This window comes from Adiantum capillus-veneris, chromosome 13 (assembly GCF_014529385.1).
Source record: "Adiantum capillus-veneris isolate H3 chromosome 13, ASM1452938v2, whole genome shotgun sequence".
In the NCBI taxonomy this organism is placed as follows: Eukaryota; Viridiplantae; Streptophyta; class Polypodiopsida; order Polypodiales; family Pteridaceae; genus Adiantum; species Adiantum capillus-veneris.
Genome location: NC_140943.1, coordinates 93,119,070 through 93,144,093, shown reverse-complemented (window position 1 = coordinate 93,144,093; position 25,024 = coordinate 93,119,070). Strand labels below are relative to the sequence as shown.

Below are 25,024 nucleotides of genomic sequence, written 5' to 3'. Positions count from 1 at the left end.
ACACAGTCCCAGAATTATTAGCCTCTTTGTTTCACAGAGTATACATTTTAGATTTCGAAGAAGGGACTGCTAGCTCATCTGGAAAGGGACAGATTGCAGTTATTTGGCCACCTGGACAGTCTTAATACTTTTCTACAGTATAATTTGGGATTAAGACAAAAGTGCGCTTTGGAAAGAGGATTGGGCCAGCCCACATGAGAGCTTCTTATTTGGTGAAGGAGGCCAACTCTCTTCTACTTTTACAAGGTTTAGGGGCAGAATGTGGAAATTGTACGTATCACAAAACATCACCTTGCTTATGTTTGCATATCATGCCCCAACTGCAGGCTAGCCCATATGTAAAGACCAGGGCGTGACATTTTTCCTTCTTGTTAGAGAACTTGAAATATAAGACACCATAAGAGTTTTTTTACTTGCTTCTCCAAAACCTCCAAAATGCACCTCAAGTTAATTATTTACCATTATCAGACTGGAGAGCAACAAAAAATGATGTCAGAAGAAGGTAAAGCTTAGCACCTTAAAACTTTCCAAAAAATCATCATAAAACAGCCCACAAACTGAAAAGAGTACTATCATGTTTATACTCGTAACAACATTGGACTTGATACAAAAATCAAATGATCCTACCAGCAAGAATCTTCACGAGTCCATTATCAGTATATTACATAAGACATTATATCCTAAGAATCCCGCACCTGTATACTCATTCTCACATCAAGTTGGGCTCCACCTGGCAAGACATGAAGTAGAACACGCAAAGGGTAAATCTCAATCGCAAGGTGATCATTGGGCATTGACTTGGTGCAAATGACTTTCCGCATCAGCGAGGGGCCCCCTCCATACCTGGAAATAAGTTTGTCAATAGATTTTGACTGCAAGACACAAGCAAACGCATTGAATAGCAAAACTATTGTTTGTAATCACTATTACTAAATAAGACTATTTTTCTTGAACTACATGAAAAACAACAATTTCAATGAATTTTCCTTATCTATTGTACAAGGTAATTGTGGACAGAGTTTGCAACTTGATAAACGCAGATACACTTACTGAGCAGCAGCAGCAGTTTCAGATGGACTCAGCCTCACCGCCTTAATGGGACTCTGATGCGGCCCTTTTGCCCACCCTGGTTGAGCCCATCATTCGGCTTTCTTTATTTCCAGAGGAGAAAGCGAACCTAGCAACAAAGGTCAGATGTCTCCAGGCGGCCTCAATCATTTGCAGGACTGTTGGTGCACACCCAGGCAAAGAGCAAGTTCAGGATTTTGGCTACTAAGAGAGGTGTGCAAGATCATTGACGTGTGGATTCTTGGCCATCAATATTATTAGAGTGTAGCCAAGGTATGGTGACACAAGCATGAGCGGGAGGGGCCGGTTGGGGGGGAGGGGGGGACGTGGACAAGCCCTATGGAGCAATCTCTACAAGAGATAATTGCTCTGCAAAATATGCCATCTATCCCCTCCTCCCCATTATAGGGGTTCACAAAATATGCCCAACCCTCTAGCACCTCCTCTACACAATCACCATCAATGTCCGTCATGCTCCAGAAGCTTGTGTTAGCTGTACATGCTAGAGATCCACCGCACATACGTCGTGTGGGCATGTACCATCAATAGCTATAGATTATTGAAAGACAAGTGTGTGGGAGGCCAATCACACCCCATCAGGACCAGATTGAGCAAACATACTCCATAGACAGGCTCACAATGCAAAATGCCAACATAATATAAATGTCTCGTGACCAAGGATTGCATAGATATGTAAACCTTGCCTCGTCCGCCGCAGCATCTGCAAAGAACTGAATAGGACCTCTAGGCTCTACCAAGGAAGCTGGAGTGACTCCGTGAGCCTACGCCAAAGAGAATACAAGAGGCCTATCCACATCCAAGTCTCTGAGTGCAAGCTTGAAATTCCCCCTAGAACTCCACTACCATCTAGGAAAAGTACCTGTAGATAGAAATAAAAGGTGGAAGGAATTACGGACTTAAGACCGTCCGCATCAAGCCGGTCCTGGTAATGCTTCTTCCACACATGACCTTCCATACCACATGCACAACAAAGAACCTGTGATCTTTCCATTTCACCATATCCAAAAGCATTAACAATCCTATGAGAGTAGAAAACATGCTTCCTATAGCCAGACACACTGTCTATGCAAGAGGTACAAACCCCCTCTCTCTATAAAGCACATGTCATGAGCTAGTCGCTTTACTTCCCATCCAATATCATCAATCCAGCTGCTGCAATTAAGCATAGGTAACAACATGATCCTTTCTTCTGAACAAGAATCCATGAATATCATCCAAGGAATGTGTAGAAAACTGGAACTAGATGACAAGTTCATGTTACCACCTCTAGCTGAGAACGATGCTAGAAAATGCAGCCACAAGTTGCCTCCCTGTTGGCTGATAATCTGCAGCCCAAAGAAACCCTTTAACGCACTCCCGATCATAATGCCAGCTGTCACGTGACACATCCAACCCTATGTGTCCGAGGACAAGCTACAGCACGACAAGGGTTCTGTAAGTCGAGTCAGTCTAGATTAGAAGTGATCTGGCACTTTTGTGAGTCTATTCGTAGACCATGCATGCCCAGTCACTTAGTGTAGATGCATATCCTCTGGCTGCACACAGCATGATCATAAGCATTCCCATCATAATCCATCAGAATCCTTCAGGAGAATTTTCCAGTGCATTTAGCCTATTTTACCTATTTTTGACATTTTTCACTTATTATTTTTAACTGACTTTTGTTGGAAAGTAGGTAAGGCAATTTTGCTAAGTTTCTATATAAGCAAACTAGAGCTAGCACTATTTGGTAGAAGAGGCAACAGGAGCCAAGCTCAGCAGGCAACTTCTCAACAAGAACTTGGTGGTCTCCCCTCCAAGCAAAGGACTCAGCACCTTGGCATTTCCATCAAGAGGGTCATCGCCATACCTCCCAGCACTCGGCGTTTTGCATCAAGTAGCCAGTGCCAGCAAGTTCCAACCACTAGCGTTTTGCATCAGCATTCATCGCCAGAAGAAGTTCCAGACACAGCTACCATTTTTGACAGCAGCATGCCTAGCATTTTTGAAAATCCATGACCTAGCGGTTTCAACAGATACGACCTCAGCTTGCAGCATTTTTCAGCAATGAAGTACTTGCAGATCAGCCCCTAAAAGAGTAGTAGATTCAACCCGGAAAGACCATCAGTTTTCAGCCCTTAAGAACCTCAGTTTTCAGCCCTAAACCTGCAGAATTTCAGCGACAAAGACCTACAGAAACAGCCCCCAAAATCAGCATTTTTGGACTAGCCGCAGATTTCAGCCCATAGCATTTTTGGACAGCAGTAGAAAGATTGCAGATTTCAGCCCTTAGGTCAACTTCGTCATCACCGTCGTCATCGTCGACATAGCCTAGACTTGCATCAGCCCCATGCATTCCCATTGTACCAGATTGTGTAATCATAAGTAGACCACTCTCGCCGACGAGAGTGGGGCCTTCGGAGGAGGGTTTTACGTCTCTGGAGTCGTATCTCTCTTCTCTCTCTATCTCTCAGTCTCATACACTTGCACGCAGTGTCCATTCACTTTGTTTGTGATCATAGCATTCTCTCATTAAGAACGAAAGGCTCTCCCTTCCATAAGAACAAAAGGAACCTTGAGCCCAGTTCGGAGCACTCATCTTCAGCAAAGCGCAAACATTCATTCCGCTGCACCTAACATTGGTATCAGAGCTTTGGCAGTGTTCTGTATCACTCAAGGAAAGAACCACAAGAATCACAAGAATTTTTTTGCTTGTTGCGGTCACGTGAACCAAGGTTCGCTTGGGCGTGTCGATTTCTAATCGTGTTTTTGAAGAGTCACAGGGATCCCAAGAAAGAAGGGCTTGTCCAGCCTCCCCTTGTGTCTCTTTTCACTCATTGAGAGCGGACCGTGCACTTAGCGGCCGGCCAATCGACGTGAGGTGGGAAAAAGCAACCTTGGTTTGAGTGCAAGGCCGCCAAGGGGTGCGTCCGCGGAAAGGAGTAGAACTCGGGTGAAGAGAAGATCCTTCTCAAACACGGTTTGCAAGCGAAAGAAAACCTCAAGAACTTCAAGACCCTCAAGAACCAAGACCCCCAAGAACCCAAGTTCCTCGTGAACTTAAGAACCCAAGTTCCTCGTGAACTTAAGAACCCAAGTTCCTCGTGAACTTAAGAACCCAAGACCCCCCAAGAACCCAAGTTCCTCGTGAACTTAAGAACCCAAGACCCACAAGAACCCACGACTTCAATGGATAGTCATCACTCGAAGCGGAATGGATACTTCGCTTGGAGGTGATGAGCATGAGAGAGGCGAAGAAGAATTTTCCCCACCAAGAGGTTTTTCCGACTCTCCCCCTTCCCCATCTACGTCAAGGATTGCGCTAACTACTCTGGAGGAGTTGGACCAATTGTTTCTGGAAAGAAAGTTAGAACGCAAAGAAAGAGAAGCAGAAAGAAAGGCCTACGAAGAAGAAATGGCAGCCATAGATCGTGACTACAAAGAAGAAAAGGCAGCCATAGAGCGTCAGTACGACTTGGAAGAAAAAGAAAGTCAAGCAAGATTTGATCGCGAGACCAAAGCAAGAATGAAAGAGATGTTGCGACTCTTTTCTCAAATGCACGCACAGATGCAACAGGATCAGGAAAAGGAGACTCTCTCAGTCTCTTCTTCTCCAAAGCATGACACACAGGATTTGCATGATTATGAGAAGCATGATGATTTGCATGATGATTTGGATGACAATGACAAGCATGATGATTTGCATGATCAAGATGTGATTTCTCACAAGCATGACGATTTGCATGAAGATGACGTGATAGTTCACAAGGATGAGGAGTTAGTTGATGCTTTTTCTAGCGAAGCTAATCTCGTTGCAAATTCGATCAATCACGAAGGATCAATCTTGGCTCTCGAGCCTAGGTCCAAAGAACCCCTTCAGGAAGAACCGATCTTGGCTCTCAAGCCTCGGTCCAAAGAACCCTCACAGGAAGTATTATGTGTTCGCATGATTGATACGCACGCATTGTTCGAGTGTTTCATTCGTGATCGTTTCCTGTATTTTAGTCAGCGTCTTTATGTGATCCCTTTTCCTAGGCATGACATATTGTACGTTGAGCACGTTTCACTCATGGATGAGCACGAATGTATGCGGATTTTTCATGAAAAGCTGAAAAGTATGCATTCAAGGAAGTCACATTCCATGTCTCTTCCTTGGCATGACACATTCGTAGAACGAGCACATGAAAGTATGAGCACCAAGCATAGGCATTTCCATTGTGGATTGCCACAATTGATTGCTATAGATCATAAGAGAAAGATTCGATCTCATTGTTTGCGTATATGGGGTGAACGGTTTGTCACTCTGTCTCTTTGTTCATCTACATTGCATGCACAGTCTTTGAGAAAGACAAGATTTTTTCCACTCACTTTACATGGAATGGGTATGTTCATGGTTTTGTGTTGGAAATGGTTTCAGGAATTTTCAGCCATGGAGATTCTTGAAGAAGAAAGAAGCATGACTCTAGACGAAGTTGAAGTATCAAAGGAGCCACAGAAGACTTTGTCTCGCTTTCAGCACGGCCCAAAGAACCAAGCGTTGCAGACCTTTATGAAGTTCAAGTAGCGCACGACCCACACATCAGAGTGGGCCGGCAAAGAGTCCCTTCTAGGATTCCGGATGCTATTGGCGATCTCCTTCGACGCCATACAGTTCGGTACCAGTACCTCACTTTGAAAAGGAGGGGATGTCACGTGACACATCCAACCCTATGTGTCCGTGGACAAGCTACAGCACGACAAGGGTTTAGTCAGTCCAGTCAGTCTAGATTAGAAGTGATCTGGCACTTTTGTGAGTCTATTCGTAGACCGTGCATGCCCAGTCACTTAGTGTAGATGCATATCCTCTGGCTGCACACAGCATGATCATAAGCATTCCCATCATAATCCATCAGAATCCTTCAGGAGAATTTTCCAATGCATTTAGCCTATTTTACCTATTTTTGACATTTTTCACTTATTATTTTTAACTGACTTTTGTTGGAAAGTAGGTAGGGCAATTTTGCTAAGTTTCTATATAAGCAAACTAGAGCTAGCACTATTTGGTAGAAGAGGCAACAGGAGCCAAGCTCAGCAGGCAACTTCTCAACAAGAACTTGGTGGTCTCCCCTCCAAGCAAAGGACTCAGCACCTTGGCGTTTCCATCAAGAGGGTCATCGCCATTCCTCCCAGCACTTGGCGTTTTGCATCAGGTAGCCAGTGCCAGCAAGTTCCAGCCACTAGCGTTTTGCATCAGCATTCATCGCCAGAAGAAGTTCCAGAGACTAGCGTTTTTGACATCAGCACGCCTAGCATTTTTGGGAATCCATGACCTAGCGGTTTCAGCAGATACCACCTCAGTCTGCAGCGTTTTTCAGCATGAAGTACTTGCAAATCAGCCCCTAAAAGAGTAGCAGATTCAGCCCGGAAAACCGTCAATTTTCAGCCCTTAAGTACCTCAGTTTTCAGCCCTAAACCTGCAGAATTTCAGCGACAAAGACCTACAGAAACAGCCCCCAAAATCAGTGTTTTTGGACTAGCCGCAGATTTCAGCCCATAGCGTTTTTGGACAGCAGTAGAAAGATTGCAGATTTCAGCCCTTAGGTCGACTTCGTCATCACCGTCGTCATCGTCGACATAGCCTAGACTTGCATCAGTCCCATGCATTCCCATTGTACCAGATTGTGCAATCATAAGTAGACCACTCTCGCCGACGAGAGTGGGGCCTTCGAAGGAGGGGTTTTTACGTCGTCTCTAGTGTCGTATCTCTCTTCTCTCTCTATCTCTCAGTCTCATATACTTGCACACACAGTGTCCATTCACTTTGTTTGTGATCATAGCATTCTCTCATGAAGAACGGAAGGCTCTCCCTTCCATAAGAACAAAAGGAACCTTGAGCACAGTTCGGAGCACTCATCTTGAGCAAAGCGCAAACATTCATTCCGCTGCACCTAACACGAGCGTAGTTAAGCCATGGTTGTGATACCATGTCAGAGTGTAGCGGAAGGTGTGGTGACATGGGAGCACCGGGGAAGAGAGAGAGAGAGAGAGAGAGAGAGAGAGAGAGAGATTTCATTATCATCCTCGAAGGTCAAATATGACCTATCTGACCAAAAGTGTAACATGACGGCACCATGTGCCAACGGAAAACAACAGACTCAACAGACTTTTAAGCACTTCAAAACAATTGAACTGAAAGAGAGACTTTACACGAGACATGGAGTGGCGTAGTTCCACCCCTAGAGTGCACTAACCCCAAATTGTGGCGCCCCTTTCGGTGTTTCTTTATATTGCTCCAAGAGGTTACGACTCCTATGGCTCTGCTCTCCTCCTGCAGGTAGAGTGCTAGAGAGTGAGTCCACAACACATATTTAAAGGCCCTTGCCCATCCAAAAGCGATTTACATGAAAAGCAACATGTTCTAAACACTACTGGTCCAAAAACCAAGCGCCCAAAGGAAGGGCTGCCCGCAATTCACCCTGTCACGTCATCTTTCCGTGATTTCCGCGAGCTCCACTCCACTCTCATCACCTTCACGCAAAGTATCCATTCCGCTTCGGGTGATGACCATGCACTGAGTTCTTGGGTACTTGAGGTTCTTGGGTTCATGGGTTCTTGAGTTCTTGAGTACTCGGGGTTCTTGGCTTGCAATCTGCGTTTAAGAAGGCTTTACTCTTACCAAAGCTCAACTCCTTCCTGCGGGTGCACCCCTTGGCGGCCTTGCGCTCAACCAAGGTTGCTTTTTCCCACGTCAGGTCGATTGGCCTACCGCTAAGTGCAAGGTCCGCTCTCAATGAGTGAAAAAGAGGAACGAGGGGAGGCCGGACAAGCCCTTCTTTCTTGGGTTACGTGCCACTCTTCAAAAACACAAATTAAGGATCGACACGCCCAAGTGGTCTTGGATTACGTGCGATTACAAACAAGCAAAAAAATTTCATGTGGTTCTTTGTGATTCTTTCCTTGAGTAATGATATCGAACACTGCCAAAGAGTTCTGATACCAATGTAATGTGCAGTGGAAGTGAATGATGGTGTAAGCTCAGGATGAGTGATGAGTTAGTGCTCAAGGTTCCTTTTACTTAGAGCAAGGGAGAGCCTTCCTTGCTTAGTAAGAGAATGTGCAATGAACAAAACAAAGAGAAAACTGGGTGCAAAGTGCATGGGAGTGATAGAGAGAGAGGGAGAAGAGAAGACACCAGATGGGGTCCCAAACCCCCCTCCAAGGGCCCCCCTCTCTATTGCTAGAGAGGTATTTGCTTTAGATTGCACAAAGTCTCGTACAATGCTTCTAGATGCTATGGTACTTGACGACAACAATGTCGACGACAACGATGACGATGTCGACGACGAGGTTGAGGCTAAGGGCTGAGCTGCTGAAATCTGAGAACGCTATGTCTTCTCCTATGGATCAGCTGCGGCGGCGAGGCAACGGGGCTGATCCGCTACTGCCGATGCGGTTGAGGCTGAGACTGAAAACGCTGGACTGTTTGAGGGCTGAATCTGGATCGCTAGCTGATCTGATTGCCGGCTGATGGTGATGGTCGTCACGGTGAGGGTCTGCTACCAGATGGGTGCGGTACGGCGAGGCTAAGGCCTGATCTGAAAACGTTGATGGTTTAGGACTGGAAACGCTGGTTCATGCTGAGAAAAACGCCAAGGCTGCTGCTGATCATGCGAGTACTGCAGGTACTACTGGATTCTGCTCCTCCTGGGTCATCTGTCTGCTATTGACGCCCCCTGGGTCCGTATATAGCTGGCAAATGCTGGGTTGAGCAGCATCAAGTTCCAAGTAGCTTCTTTTGGCAATAGGGAATGTTTTGAGCTTTCTAAAATGTAAATAATACAAGTGGAAAGTGTGGGTACTCTTAACCCCCTCCAAAAGTTTGACGCATGTGGTAACTATCGATTTGTCGCGCTTGATATACAGTGATGGGGGAACTGCGTTAGAGGTGGTCAAAAATAGAATTTTGTTATGTGGCCATGAATTTTGGGTATTAAGGATCAAGCCTACAAAATTTGGTGGATTTTGGAGTCCATTTGGTATTTTTCCCGCGAAAAATGCCCGTCGACGGTCAAAACTGGCCCTTATAAGATCAAAAAATGGTCAAAACTGGTGTGAAAAGGGGGATTTTTGCCACATCACTCTCGGTGTCGTGAGTATCCAAACTGAGAGAGAATGTGTGAAGGGGAATTTGAGCACTTTCACCTCTCTATGTGAAGGAGGAAGCAGGGTTACGACAAGTGGTCCTATGCCGTCCCGTCTTGTTCGCGTCCTATTTTCTAGTGTGTGGAGAAGTGAATGAGAGTATCTTCTCTTCAATTTTGCACTTGGGAGAGTCTATGAGAGTTCTGAGGTTTCCATGGATGTGTGTGTGCGAGGAATTGAGGGAAGACGGTGAGGCTTTCTGCAAGACTGTGTGACCCTGTATCGGATCACACAGCTCCTTCAGGATACCCTCACTGCCATTTGGCTGGACATCATTCACACCCTGATTTGGCAGTGGGATTCTTCCTCAGGTACATCTCGAGCAGCCGAGGCTCGCCGATTTGCCTTCCTTCGGCGTTGGGCCCGATCCCCACTCTTCTTCACACTTACAGGTGGCCAGATTATGTGGCATTATGCCCCTCCTCGGTGGTTTCTCCTCCACTCATCACGTCGACCACCATGAGATTTTTCTAGTCGAGTTGTCACTATAGTGGCTCTCATCCTTACATTCATCTTGTACACCCCACGTGATAGGCTATTTTGGCATCCGCTGGGGATTATATTGTACTCAGTAATATACAGCCCTCACTTTTTCCAAAACAAAACAAAAAAAAAAAAAGACTGTGTGACCCTGTATCGGTGCCATTAGGATTGAGGCTACGCCAAAGAGTCCAACAGAGTGGAGTTTGGTGAAGAGCTTCTGCAATAATTTGAGAGAGGCCTTTTGTGGCTGGAGTTTTTGAGTTTTTGATAGTTTTTCTCATGTCTTTTGGTGGTCTCGAGTGTGATTCTAAGCGTTGATCAACGTAACTCATTGTGTAGTGTCTGGGGGTAGGCAAGGGCTTGTAGTTCGAGACGTTTGGAGCTTGAATCGAGTTTGGGGGAAGGATTTTGATTAAGCTCTTGAGTGGTTGTGTGAGGTGAGAAAAATAAGGAGATTCCTTGTGTTGGGTTAAGGTGCGAGGGGGAGTGTGTATACGCGCACGGTGTCTTTTGCTCCAACATCCTTCGGTGCTCCTGCTAGGGAGCGAGATTTGCCGATTGTGCAATCAAAAGTGGGAGTTCGAGCGGTGATGTATTGACATTTTGGTTGTTAAAGGGAATTTCAAGATGGTGGTGCCATTCCAACCATCTATTTTTACAGGTTGTGAGAATGCAAAGGATTGGCTTGCATCTTATGAGTACGACTTGACATGTTTATGTCGTGCGGTTTCAAGTGAGGCGCAAAAGCTTGCAAGTATCAATTTGAATGCAAGAGACTGGTTTGAGAGCTTGTCACAGGATGACAAGGTGAATTGGGACAAGTTTCAAAGATGCTTTTTGAAGCGGTTTAGGAAGGTGATCCCTCATGAAGATGCATGGAAACAGGTAAAGACTGTGTGACCCTATATCGGTGCCATTAGGGTTGAGGCTACGCCAAAGAGTCCAGCAGAGTGGAGTTTGGTGAAGCTTCTGCAATGATTTGAGAGAGGCCTTTTGTGGCTGGAGTTTTTGAGTTTTTGATAGTTTTTCTCATGTCTTTTGGTGGTCTCGAGTGTGACTCCAAGTGTTGATCAACGTGACTCATTGCGTAGTGTCTAGAGGTAGGCAAGAGCTTGTAGTTCGAGACGTTTGGAGCTTGAATCGAGTTTGGGGGAAGGATTTTCATTGAGCTCTTGAGTGGTTGTGTGTGAGGTGAGAAAAGTAAGGAGATTCCTTGTGTTGGGTTAAGGTGCGAGGGGGGGGGGGGGGGGGGGGGGGGGGGGTTGGGGTTGTTCGCGCGTACGGTGTCTTTTGCTCCAACATCCTTCGGTGCTCCCGCTGGGGAGCGAGATTTGCTGGTTTGGGATTGTCCGCGCGCACGGTGTCTTTTGCTCCAACATCCTTCGGTGCTCCCGCTAGGGAGCGAGATTTGTTGGTTTGGGGTTGTCCGCGCGCACGGTGTCTTTTGCTCCAACATCCTTCGGTGCTTCCGCTGGGGAGCAAGATTTGCTGGTTGTGCAATCAAAAGTGGGAGTTCGAGGATCAAGTGCGAAGGAAAATAAAAAGGCTCGCTGCTGCTGCTGCCCCCCCCCCCCCGCTGCGCCTGCACAGTCACCCTCGCGCTGCCCCCTTGCACAGTTGGAACTTGGCTACGCTGCACACATGCACAGTCGCTCGCTGCCCCCGCTGCACATTCGCCCAATCGCCCGCTGCCCCCTGCCCGCCCCTTGCTAGTTTTTTGCTGAGCAGCGATTACCCGCCCACCCCTGCTGGTTTGCTATACAATGAACTCCCCCCCTCCCCTCCACGCCCCTTTTGTGCAGTTCAGTGGGAAAAATTTGCCCGCAGCCTGCTCGCATTCCTCCTTACCCACCTCGTGTCTCTGTTGGAGTTGGTTCACAGCGGCTCCGACACGCTTCGTTCGCCTCGACGCCATCGACTTCCGTTCGTTCACCAATGCAGCAGCAGACACAGAATGGCGGCTTCTGCTCCATCTCAGAGGGACTCCACTAAAGTCCCCCTCGCCCGACACTGCGGAGCCGACCCTTCGACTTGCTCTTTCACCAGAAGAGCAAGCGAGCTTGATGGCCGAAGTGGAGCACTTGCAAGCACTTCGGTTATCTGTAAGATCATTGGCACTCGGCCCAGTCGGGGCGAGGTTCTGGATTTACTACAAGCCCGTCATCTCTCCGATGTGGGCAAGATCACCGATGTCCAGATCCTCGGGAGAGGGTACTACCAAGTAGAGTTCGCGTCTACAGATATGACGGCCAAGGTGATTTCGATAAGCCCGCTCGGCATCCGAGCAGCTCGAGCTTACTTCCGACAATGGCATCATGGTTTTGACCCTACTACAAATATGCTCGAGGAGGAGACAGACTTGCCGATACTGTCTGTTTCCCAGGACTCAGGAGAGAGTACCTCCCTCTTCTCCTCAGGATTGGTTCCATGTTCGGGACAGTTCTAAAGTCTCTGCGCATTGCAGCTTCAGTTGTGACCAAGGCCACAAGTTTACCTACTATGCGGGTTCTTGTTCAGGACACACTCCCTCCCCAAGGTGGTACTGCTGCCTCGGGTGAGTGGGGGATGGATCAGACAGAGTGTGCAGTAGTCGGGTCTCCCAAACCGGTGTTTCATTTGCAGGCAGATGGGCCATTTGGCAAAGGCATGTCCTCGAAGGACACCTCCACCCACAACGCATGCGCAGCCTCCCAAGGCTGAGCAAGCCAAGCAGCCAAATACACAAGACGCACAGGTTGGTACCTCGACAGAGACCAGTGATTAGACAGCTGACGGAGGGGCGGGCTCGCCCCACTGCTCCCCCTGGTGGCCGACCTTCTGCAGTTCAACAGCACCGGGTTCCGACTGGGAACCGTTTTGACCCCCTTCGACAGGACCCGCCTGAGGAGGCCCCGCCCACTTCAGCTCCTCCACCACCGCCTCCTCCTTCCTCGGACGCTGCCGCTCAGCCTCCCCCACCTCCACCCTCGCCTCCCGCCCCTCCTCTCTCCCCGATGGGGCCCACGGCCTCATCTCCCGACCCCTCCTCCACTCCACCTCAGACGCAAGGTTTTGGACACGCTTCTGCCGCGAGGCGTTCTCTTGGTAGTGCTTTCGCTACGAGCCGTGTGGCTCGAGAGGGACAGCACCACCTGAGGCCGCCTTTCTTGGTGCAGACCTCTCCCTTTGCACCAATCCCTCGAGGTTTGACTAGCTTCGACATACGCAGACGTTGGGACTTCTTCGACTACAGCTTCACTCGGTTTCTGGTTGACTCTTCTCCTGACCTGGAGGAGGCTAGCTTTCGAGTCCACGTCCTCTTTCTTGTAGCTAGAGGCATTGAGGCGCAGTGGGTTTCTCCTTTCCGCTGTGTGGTAGGGATCTCAGAGAGTGGACCCAGCACACAGTCCTTGACTGGCTCCAGACTCAGGCTACTAAGTTCTCACACCACATAGGGGACTTAGGGGTGACAGATGTGGTGCAGACACTTTGGCCTCTGGCCAAGTTCAGCATGACGCCTCTGGATGCAGCGGGTTGCAGGCACACTGTGGTGCACTTGTGTGCTGACACTCAGTGCCCTCCTTGTTATGTATTTGTGCATGAGGATTCTTGGACAGAGGATGTAGCCCTTCGGGCTGCACGCTCAGCTTGGGCTTGGGCGGGACAGTCGCTTCTTTCACGCTTATCTAGACCAAACGGGCCTCAAACCGGCCTCAAAGATAGCGAGGTTGGCTGATGCGGTAGCATCTGTTTTCTCCCACCAACTCCATGAGGGTCATCTCATGGAATGTGCAGGGATTAGGAGGGCCCCAACTTCAGCGTCAGAGGGGTCGGCTGCGTCAAGAGCTTCAGAGATGCCTTGTGGGTGGTAAGATTGACATTCTTATGCTACAAGAGCATCATCTTTGTGAGAGCCGCATTCGACGATGTGGTCAGATTTTGCGTGGACGATATGAGACGATGTGGTTAGATTTTGCGTGGAGATATGAGACGTTTTGGTCAGCTACTTTTGGACCTGGAGGCATTGAGGGTGGGGTATGTATCACTATTGTTGAATCTTTGCAGTAGGCCATTGTGGGCAAAGGGATTCTTGTGCCGGTCAGGGCTCAGTGGATCACTATGCAGGTTCAGGGTTGCCTCATGGGCTTCCTGAACATCTACACACCCAATGTGGCGAATGCATGTGCAGAGTTTTGGTCTCAGATTGTTGAGTCTCTGCCGCAGGCAGTGTCACAAACGGGAGCGCATAACAATATAAAATACATTCGGATAAATAGGATTTATCACTTATTACTGAAGCCAGAGGATATAGAGAGAAATAAATAGAGAGAGATAGAGAGTGAGAAGATCGACACAGTACTGGGGACCAGAAGATGGGCTGGTCCCCCCCCCCGTAATAGTATCTTCATTACTGAGGAGAAGTCTATACAAGCACTTGAACCGAACGTATTACCACGTTCGTTCTAGAATAAGACTTGATGGTTCCCGGAAGCCTCAGCTTCCGATTCCTAGGGCAAAACCCTATTCCAAGGAACTTCCGTTCCTTATTCCAATTCCTCGAGAATCAAGGTTCTCGCCTCTGGATCTCACCTTCCAAACTCAGGGCATGGCATCCCTGCAACTCTTTTCCAACTCTCTTTCCAGAGTCCTCTTCCCGCCAAACAACTCTGCTTTCCCGGACACGAAGTCCTTACTTGGGAATCCCAACTTCTGGATCACAACTTGAGAGACTACCTCTCTCCGATCCGTGGATCTACTTCCCAAACTCGGGTACGAAACCCTTGGGCTGATCTGGCTCTAGTTCCTCAGAGCGCTTTTCTCCTGCAAAGGCTCATGCCTTCCTCTGCTCCTACTCCCTCACGAAGAGGAAGTACACTTGCAATCAAATACTCAAAGATCAGAACATGAAAATCGTTACCTTCAAAGTCTCGACGCTCGAAATGCAACTCGATTCTCGAAAAGCAATTCCTCGGAAGAGATCTCTCCATAGAAAATCCTCTCTTCCAATCCTACACACAAAAGAGGTGTGTTCTCGGGTTCCTTCTCGTAAATCAGCCCCGTCTACGACGTTTCTGGGCTGAAAACAGAGAAAAACAGCAACTTGTCGCGATGGAAACACGCTTCGTAGGCACTTCTTCGCGAGGGAACTCGCGCACTGGGTCTTGGCGACATCTGGTACACTTGGGGCAGCCATGGGCATCACCGGCAACGTTTTCTTTACGGCTGAAATCTGCAGCAGCATCTCCTCCTTGCAAAGATTGGTCCTCCCCTCTGAGTGAGGGCATGTGATGCTTTTATAGCTCCTAGCCACGGGCACGAATAGTTGCTCGCGTAGAGATCACGGCCGTTTTTTTTTTTGTTTTTTTTTTTTTCAAAATTTTTTTTTCATTTTTTTTTCCATTCTGCCAAAAAAAGAGAGAGAGAAAATGTTGGCTGATCTGTTGGCTGCCCACTTATTAAATGGGCGGCCGACGTATTTTAAAAAATAGTCTGAACCTGCCCAAAAACTCAATAAAACCTTATAAGTTAAAAACAATGCTTTCACAGCACTTCCCAGGCGTCCCTGGATGCAATCACACGCACAATTGCAATGCAAACATAAACTTCCTCGCGGGAAAGCATCTGCTTTCCCGAAAAGCAATCCCGCTTTCTCAGAAAGCATCTGTTTTTCCTCAAAGTTTCCTCTGAACCCATCTTCATTCAAGTGCTTGCTTTTCCTTGTGCACAATTCTAACACAGTTCGGAATTTCCTCCCGACTATGGATATTCCCTTTCCGATGCACCCGTCACCCACCTTGTGACGCATCAGGAATACCCATCACCTAGTCCTTTCCTACCGAACTTACGGTAAAATCTCCTTCACGATGCTCTATGTCACCCATCCTATGACGCATCAGAGATGTCCGTTCCCGGATGGTCGGATACTTCTTTCCGATGCTCCCTGTCACCCATCCGATGTGACGCATCAGAAGTACCCATTCCTGGTGGCCTTACAGATATTCCCGTTCTGAGTGCTCCCGTCATTACTTTGAATGACGCACTAGGAATACTCTGTACTCTGATGTCTCCAGTGAGAAAAGCCCTCTCACTTAAAATTCCAATAATTCATTTAGAATTATTTTTCCTTGGTGTTCCAAGCGAGAAAACCCTCACTTATAAATCCAATAATTCATTTAGATTATTTTTCTGTAGGATAAAGCCAATTTAGCAACAGGCAAAGCAATGGTGCATTGCAGGTGACTTCAACATGTTGGAGGATCTCTCTGATAGGATTGGAGGTAGCCACACTATTGTACATGGAGTTGAGTTGGCAGCTTGGGAGAGGTTATGTATGACTCTGCGGGTTTCATATGTGTGGCAGCATTCTAGCTTTGTGAGGCCACCTGACAGCCTAGACTTCTCTCGTTCGGACCGTAGAGTGGGAGGAGTGAATGTATCTCGGATAGATCACTTTTACACTAGTGACCATTTCTCACAGTGACAGATAGACAGAGGAGGGGAAGTACCATGCTACGCATCCCAGAGAGGGTCTTGCTGGACTTTGCGCTCAAAGAGCGAGTGGTGACTCTTTGAACAGAGGGCTTAGACTTGCAGGACTCCTACTGACAAAGTGACTCTGTCCTCTGGACTTGCTCAGCTTAGTCGGCTATTTCTCCAAGAGTCTTCGGCTCGCCTGGCTACAGCGAGAAAGGAGGAGCAGCGTCTCCGACGGGGCGTTGCTTATTTGCAGAGGATGCAGGAGCAGCATCCAGACAGTCCTTGGTTGGAGGAGCAGTTGCAGCAGGCTCGCCAGGAGCTCGCCAACACAGAGGAGAGGCGCCATGAGTTTGCTTTTCATAGACAGACATCTCAGTGGACCCAGGTGGGTGACAGAGTGACAGGCACTTTCTTTGAGGCAGTGGGACCCCGGCATTCGCATGCCAAGGTCAGCCAGTTGAGGAGGCCCGACGGGTCAGCTGCTTCAGAGCCAGAGGATATGCGTGCAGTTGCTACTAACTTTTACCGTAATCTACTGTCTGCAAGGCCTCAGTCAGAGCGTCAGGATGTATGCAGAGAGCAGGTGTGGGCACAGATGCCTTGTCTTGTGACTGGGGAGATGCGCCAGAGGCTTGGGCTGCCTCTTTAGCTGAAGGAGCTACACGCGGCCCTAAGAGCACTTCCCCGTGGTAGCTATCCAGGTGAGGATGGTTTGACTCCCAGCTTTTTCTTGGAGTACTGGGACTTGCTTGGCTCAGATCTCTGCAGCGCTTTTCAGTACATCCTGCACACAAGAGAGATGCCTGACAGCATGAGTGAGGGCCTGATTTACCTCATTCCCAAGGAGGGTGGCTCCTTGGATGAGATTCGAGAGTGGCGGCTCATCACCATCCTCAACTCATCATACAAAATTCTTGCCAAGGCTCTGACTTTGAGGATTCAGCTACTTCTAGAGAGCATTATACATGGGACACAGACAGGTTTTGTCAAGGAGCGTAGTATCCTTGAGAACATCTTTACTTTTTGGGAGGCTTCTGCCCTTGCGCGGCTCTGTGGTGAGGATCTGGTGATACTTTCTTCTTGATTTTGAGAAGGCCTACGATAGAGTTGACTGGGACTTTTTGGAGGGCACTCTACGCAGGATGGGCTTCTCTGATGCTTGGATCATAGGTGTGTCAGCTTTGTACAGATGGACACACAGTCGGGTACTTTTGTCAGGAGGTAGACGTGATCGTTTCATGCTCACACGTTCGGTCAAACAAGGCTGCCTTCTTGCCCCCTTCCTCTTTCTGTTCTATGTTGAGGCGATGAGCAGGTTTTTGGTTTCACAGCAGGTTGGTCTACGTGGCTTAGCACTCCCTATTCGGGGAGATGAGCTATTGGATGTTGAGTTTGCACACGACTCAGCCTTGTACTTGGATGGCCAAGAGGCCAACCTTCACAGGTGTCAGCAGGCTCTTGAGACCTTTTGTTGTGCATCAGGCGCACTGGTCAACTGGAGAAAGATTGTAGCTTTCTCGGTTGGTAGTGCTCCTACGCCTGATTGGATGCCAGGTGAGAGTTTCAGATGGATGCCCCAGGGACTGCAGTTCGATACTTGGGCTGTCAGGTTGGCTTGGACTCGTCTCCCGAGCAGCAGATTGCTCCCCTCCTCTTGTCCCATCAGGAGGAAGCTGTTCTCTTGTCCCATCAGGAGGAAGTTGTTACATTGGAGCTCCGCATCACTTTCTTCGGCAGGCAGAGTTGTAGTGGCCAACCAGGTGTTGTTGGCTACTATGTGGTACATCACTTCTTCTTGGATCTTTTCGAGTTCTTGCATCAGACAGGTAGAGAGGCTGATCAGGAACTTCCTTTGGTCAGGGCGCGACACTCAGATAGCCCGGGCGAAAGTGGCCTGGCAGGTCATCACTCTACGTTGTTCTCACGGGGGGTTGGGGATCATAGACCCAGCACAGAGCAGAGCCCTTCTTGGGAAGTTTGTTGTCAAAGGATTGCTTCCAGGGGAGGAGCCCTGGAAGGAGTTTTTGCTTCAGCGGCTCACTTCAGCATTTTCTTCTTGCCGATCTTGGACAGCCGGAGCCCCGCTCCTTGCCCCTTGGTCTTCCCGCTTGGAAGCTAGACAGTTGTGACTATTGCCCGCGATTTCCCGATCACTTACCTGCTGATTTTCAGCCTGTTTTGGTGCATTTACAGCCCTCATCTTACACTCGCCAACTTTCAAGTCTTGCAAAGTGGCCTATTTTAGTATTTTTAAAGTTCAGTTCCTACCAACTTATGGGACCCTGTCCGATGGGGCCTAGGGACACAAGGAATTAAAAATAAAGCAAGCCGACTCTCTCATCCCTAGAAATTGCTAATGGGAATGTGATCGTGCTAGCTAGGGTGGATGAAAGAGAAACATCGTGCACACAAGTGACTGTGTGTTGGCTAGATTATCACTCAAGCGAATTGGGTTCCAAGATCAATTAACTTGGACTTATAAACACGATCTTGAGAATTTGCTAAGCCATCACAAGCTCACCATAAACAAGGGAGATGTAATGCAAAATAGACTTGTGTTTATTCATTTATGAAATGAGCTTTAAGTAGCTCTACAGCCTTGCACCACTGCATCTATATCTATACTATTATAATGGAGGAAGGGATTCTGGCCCCCTCCCCCGGACACGTGGCGGAAGCTCTTTCAACGGCCAGCTTCTGGTGGTGTGCACTGCAGCCCTGTGCACTCAGCGAGAGAGAAAGCCACTCCACGCAAAAAGAGGGAGAGGCGGCCGAAGGCTGCCGACAATACTAGTGTGGAATAATTCCACCTTTCCTCTCCTTGACTCATACTCTAGGAAACTAGGACAAAGCTCACACTTTACAATCCTCCCCTTGAGGTTTGGACTATAATGGTCATTATCTAGTCAAAGCTAGGTGGTAAGGCTGCTAGCAGAACCGCGATTTTGTCCTCCTCTGGTATTGCACTGTTTACATAAGCTAGTTGTGTGGTCATGATTTTGAGGCAATTGACCAAGCTTGCAATATCTTCGTAATGTTCCATTTGCAATTTGTATAGATCTTTCTTTAAGCTCACTTTGCTCTTCTTTTTCCTAGCTTCAAAGTTTTTTTCTAGTGCTTCCCATGCAGTTGATGAGGCATCACAATCATCAATAAAGTGTGCATAATTGTCATGTAGTGCAGTGATTATGATTCCTAATGCCTGCTCGTCCTTGGCTTGATTTTGTGCACTCATAGCTCGTGTTAGAACTTGTGCACCAATAGTAGATGTCGGATCAGTGAGCGTTGGCTTGATTATTCCCCACAATTGCTTTTTCATTAAGTAGCCTTTCAACTTGGTTTGCCAAGTATGAAAACCCTCCCCGTTAAATTTCCAAAGCCCTTTCTCTTCCATTGTGCTAACAGAGGGTCTTAGCTTAGGAGACTCTCCCAGCCAGTGTTTACCTCTTTACACAAGCACGACTATAAAAAAATCATCCCCGTAAATGTAGATTATGATATTAACTGAAAGGACTATTGTGCTTGGTTGCAAAGCTTTAAAGCTTAATGAGAGAGAGAGAGAGATGGGGAGAATTCCTTTTTTTTTTTGTGAAGCTCCTCTTCACAAAGTGCTTTGAATGCTTGAAGCTTTGATCCTTGCTTTATCTTTCCACTTGGAGCTCCTTGAGTTCCTGATTACTTGCTACACGAACCTCTGCTTAGCAGAGAATAGCACTGATGCTTTCTTTTTGTTCTTCGATGTACGGAAGCACGCTTAGGCAAGGGGCGGTCAAGAAACTCGTCAACGGGCGTAGGACAGAGGCCTTACAGACCCGAAAAAAAAATGGGAAAGATTGGAGGCGCGGTTTGGCGCCCAAACGCGAGGTGCGCGTTACAACATGGGACTTGCCCCCTGCGGACCCATCGATGCTATAAAGCCTTTTGAAATGCAGATTTCAGGTCCATCCGGTTTCCCTCATCAAAATATGATCCGTTTTGAGCCCTCGATCCCACAAAGGTCAACATGTGCTATATATAGGCTAGCCACCACACCCACGTGAAGAACTTGTGAGGGTAGTCCAAAACAAACAATAAAAGCTTGGCTTGGCCGAGCTCTACACACACAAAAATGGCTACACACACCTAATTTTAGTGATATTTTGGGGATGGAGATGAGGGGGCTCCCATGCTCGGTTTGCAGAGTTTGAGGGCTCCTTGGAGAGCTTAAAATGAGTACTTCGAGATGATGTAGCCAATGCAAGGATAGAATTAATTCGATGAAATTAATTGAAGGTGTAAGCAAGTAGAAAATCGACACCAAAAAAGACTAGAAATGCAATAATAGTTGCTAATCCTCTCCCTAATCAAGCCTACCTAGCCATGGAGGGTAGTGGCCTCTTGGGTGTGCCAAGGACATGCCCTCACATAACTAGATTAGGAATTAATTAGTGAGAGATGCAAATCGTTACGGAAAATGCCAATGGATTAAGAAATACTTAATCACTCTAATGGAGATGCTAATCACTAACACACTAATGCATAACGACAAACCTAGCTAGCATACCCTAAAACTCTGATACCACTTGATGGGAATGCGATCGTGCTCGCTAGGGTGGATGAAAGAGAAACATCGTTCACACAAGTGAGTGTGTGTTGGCTAGATTATCACTCAAGCGAATTAGGCTCCAAGATCAATTAACTTGGACTCATAAACACGATCTTGAGTATTTGCTAAGCCATCACAAGCTCACCATAAACAAGGGAGATGTAATGCAAAATAGACTTGTGTTTATTTATTCATGAAATGAGCTTTAAGTGGCTCTACAACCTTGCACCACTGCATGTGGGATGATTCCACCGACTCATACTCTAGGACACTAGGACAAAGCTCACACTTTACAATTGCGCAATTTGCGTTGCTGATGTGGCAGGCGGTACGGATTTCCGTGATTTACGCTAGAAGCTTTTGGTGCTAGCTTTTGGGGCAGGATGCTTTTAGACTTGACGCTTTTCACGTACACTTATAAATAAGTTGCTAAGGGCTCTCTCCCGCAGGTTAGCTTGGGAGCACTACTGAGAAGAGGACCCTTGGACATTGTACTTTGTGAAGCAATAATAATAAAGAAACACCAAGAAGGGGCGCTAGTCTTTGGGGCCAGTCTCTTTGAACGTCTCTCTTTCAGTTTTTTTCATTTCTTTCAGTTTTCTCACGCGTATGTTGCAGCAGATCTTCGGCTTGGAGTGTCCGAGTCTATTACACCATGTGCAAAGCATGTCAAGCTATTGAGACCGTGGCATGTCCCCCAACTCTAGTAAATGGTCCCCGAAGTGGCCTCTATGTGGTCCCCTGCCTCTGATGAGCGAGGCACCCTTGCTTCCTCAGCCACCACTACATGTAGAATCTCCATGTCCCCATAGTCATCTATCTCACACTGCCAGCTGTGTATGTGCATTGAAGTTCCCCATAAAGAAGACCGCTTCCAGAATGGAATAGTGCATAATCTTAGAGTAATGCTCGTGTCTCTGCCTCCTCTCATGGGCCCTCTTCAGTGATGGCATAAACTTTTCTGGAAAAGCACCTACAATCACTCGATGTCATCTGACATGACATGGGGTATCTATGGTTTCTATGAGCAAGTATTCAAGAAAGTCCGATGCCCAAGAGGTATAACATAGACCATTGGTGTGCAACAAGATGCCCAGACTAAAGGCGTCTGCACAATTAATAGTCCTAATCACCATAACAACTGTTATGAGGCATAGTCCAAAATCGTGTAGTGCCTCCTGAGGGAGTATGTAGTGGGGGAAACTGCAAATGGCTGCAGTGTGTAATATAGAGGATAGCTGGCTAGTAAAGCGTTGACGTCAACAAAATCGCGTGTGAAGTAAAACACTGAACCATGAACGGCAAAGGCCACAATGACCCTGAGTCATCCCTGCACATCCAGCCCTCCATCCAAAATCGAGTATAATGCATTCCCACAGCAATTCATCCAGCCGTCCATTTAAAATAAGGCATAATGCACTCATACAGCAATTGACAAACATGACAAACAGAGACATTCAAGTGATAAACGTTTCACCGGCTTGAATTTTCCTTCAGCTGAAATCTCAATTAATCTCGTGCTTTAAAACTGATTCATGAAGATTGCTCATTACCATCTTTGGAAGGCCAACCAAACTTGCTCAGGCAGCAAAACAAAATCCTGATTTTCCAGCAAAGCTTCTCGTAACTTTGGTTCCTCCTCTTCCTTTAAGGCTATAACCAGACCAGAATTGTCTATAAAAGATGGACGTTTTGATGTGGTTGTTGAGGATAGCTCAGACAATGGGGTGTCATCAATATGGTCTTCTAGCTGTACATAAGCAGCCCATTGTTGCCACCACCTGGGAAAAAGAAGAAAGGCACAGAATGTTGTGGGTTGAAAAAGTAAAGTTGGTTTTGGTCCCAATTTGAAGGCATCATTCAAAACATAAAAAATTCTAATAAAGGGCTGCGGCAAGATGAAGACATTTACATGTAAAGACCTTTGTTTAGATCCAAACCATAATAGCGTACCTTAAATCCAATAGGAAGTAATTATCTCCCTCTTTTGTATCTGCCACAGTTGCCTCAAAAATATCCCGAACAATTTGCTTTTCCTCAGCTGCACATGCAGGGTGTTTTGCATCCCCCGCATAGGACAACACTTTCTCCTCAAGAACGGTCATTTTTTGAGTTGAGATCCATTCAAAATTTCTTCATGAGGTAGCAGATCTATTGATCAGCAAGTCTTGCAACTGCAAATTTTTGAATGAATATATAATAAGAGTCTAGACATATAGTAAGGGTATGCAAAGACACACTTAAAGTAAAACAAACTGTTTGTGAGCTGGGGCTCATTAAACTTTCGTTTAGGTTGGTAAGTGCCAACTGGAGAAATATTGGGCCAGATTAAAAGTATAAAAACATCCATGACTTATAAGTTTCTGTCCATCTTGCCCAGCTCCACAAAGATAATTTCAAGCTTGCTTTCCCAAACTCTCACATTCTTGTCTGCTATGTGTGGTCTATTTGCAACGGTTCCATTTGCTTTAGAAACAAAAGATTGGGCTTGTACCCTTTATGTTTTGTGAAGGCAAAAATTTCCCTTACAAAACTCAACCGAAGCCAAAAGGCAAGATACGACCATCTGTGAAAAAACCCCTAGAGGTCTTCAAGGGAAACAAAGCTGAGGGGGAAAACCTAAGGACCGGGAGAAGAAAATGATGCATGTAAATGGGGCTGAGATAGAACACAAGGAGTCAAAAATCCACAGGGGACCACATAAGTATGTGAAACCGGCCCGTAGGGCGGTAGACGTTGGCTTTCACCCGAAATTCTTTACTTTAGACACACACACAGAGCACTTTGCAAAGGTAACCTGTAACGAGGATTAACACACAAGTCCGCACACGGCTCGGGAGCTAGAACGCTCCGAGCAGACGCAGACAACCTGTAGGCCCCAAAATTGGCGCCCCTTTCGGTATTTCTTTATTCTTTAGGAGGGTAAAGTACAAAGAAGAGTCCTAGGAATCCTTTGACTGTATCCCACTAGATACCGCCTGTTTTGGCCAAATTTCGGCAACATAACAACCCCTAAACTTGCGCGAAACCAATTCCCCTGCTGGAACTCGCTTCTACTAGCGTATACCCTCTGATTCTTGCCCAAAAACAGTAAATTCAGCATGCTGTATTTACTGGTTTTTGCCCTGTTTTCAGCCCCAAACAGTCCCCTAACTATCCTCGGCCAATGGGGCACGATTCCCAAAGGTTCTGGCGTCCGTATGGCTGAAAAACAGTAAAATTACAGTGCATACACAGCGCTGATTTTGCACCTGTATGGTGAGGTTATAACCCTCACCAATGCCTGCTTTGGAGTAGCAGCTAGCTACCCCTGTTCCTGCTCAAGGAGGCTCTTGCCTCAGCACAAAAGCATGAACCCACACAGCTGTACATCAGTCAAATGAGGAGCCCTCTTGTGGGGCATCACATAACTGCACGTAGGGGAGAGAGAGAGCAGTCTGTAGTGTGCAGGGCATCACTCCTAGCACCACACTGTACATGAGAGGGAAATGAAGCACTCCATAGCTCTTAACCTGTGACAAAAGCTGAAATGAGGCCTCTCCCAGCTTAAAAATCAGTGCCCATTTTTTTGCAAGGGGAAAGTTCATGAAAAATCGACACTTGGCGCATTTCCAAGCATTTGCCCCTTTCGGGTTCGCCGCTTAGAAATATCCTGACCGGTTGCCCAGTTGACTTCGCGGCAAAGTTGTAAAATGTTCCCCTAGTCATACCGGAGGTAATGACGCGAACACATTTCTCGGCCCAAAATAGCAGTTCCCTAAATTTTAGGAGATGCTTCCGTTGGGCTCCCACTGGTCTTCTGACCATCTATCCTCATTGGGACCGCATCCAAAAGTGCAATGTGGCCCAACTGTCGGATACTTTTTGTTGGTAGTCCCACCTTGACTTTACGCCTTAATTGAGTTCACTTCCTAGTATCCACCAACTTGCTAAGTGCGACGGGGGGGACCTATATGATCTTGCTCTGAGCCTAGACATCCTCTTACCATACGAATTCCAATGCTGACCACTACCGGTGAACTACCGTTCACATTGGCCATGCAATGTCCGACCGTTTGGTACTTCAAGAAGAGGGTCTCAAAAAATAAAACAAAACCCCTTGGAAAGAAACCAACAACTAAAGTTAGCAGTTGCCACGTCCTTGTGACATAGTTACAGTTGCCACGTCCCCGTGACATACCCCCCTCTTGAAATCGCAAACGTCCTCGATTGCATACCATAAATACACCACTGATGATCTTGTGCTATTAA

At 47.2% G+C, this 25,024-nt stretch overlaps 1 protein-coding gene across 2 annotated transcripts in view; it reads right to left on the bottom strand.

Moving 5' to 3' along the window:
- The window catches only part of LOC147444451 (ubiquitin carboxyl-terminal hydrolase 10-like), a 105,688-nt gene that overhangs the window by 53,707 nt on the left and 26,957 nt on the right, over positions 1-25,024 (bottom strand). For both annotated transcript variants that reach the window (XM_086527058.1, XM_086527057.1), the window contains exons 2-4: positions 22,727-22,947; positions 22,327-22,554; positions 696-843 (exon numbers count right to left, since the gene is read on the bottom strand). In XM_086527058.1, coding sequence (XP_086383184.1) covers positions 696-843; positions 22,327-22,554; positions 22,727-22,878 — 528 coding nt within the window. In that variant the 5' untranslated portion in view covers positions 22,879-22,947. The remainder of the gene's footprint in view (positions 1-695; positions 844-22,326; positions 22,555-22,726; positions 22,948-25,024) is intronic.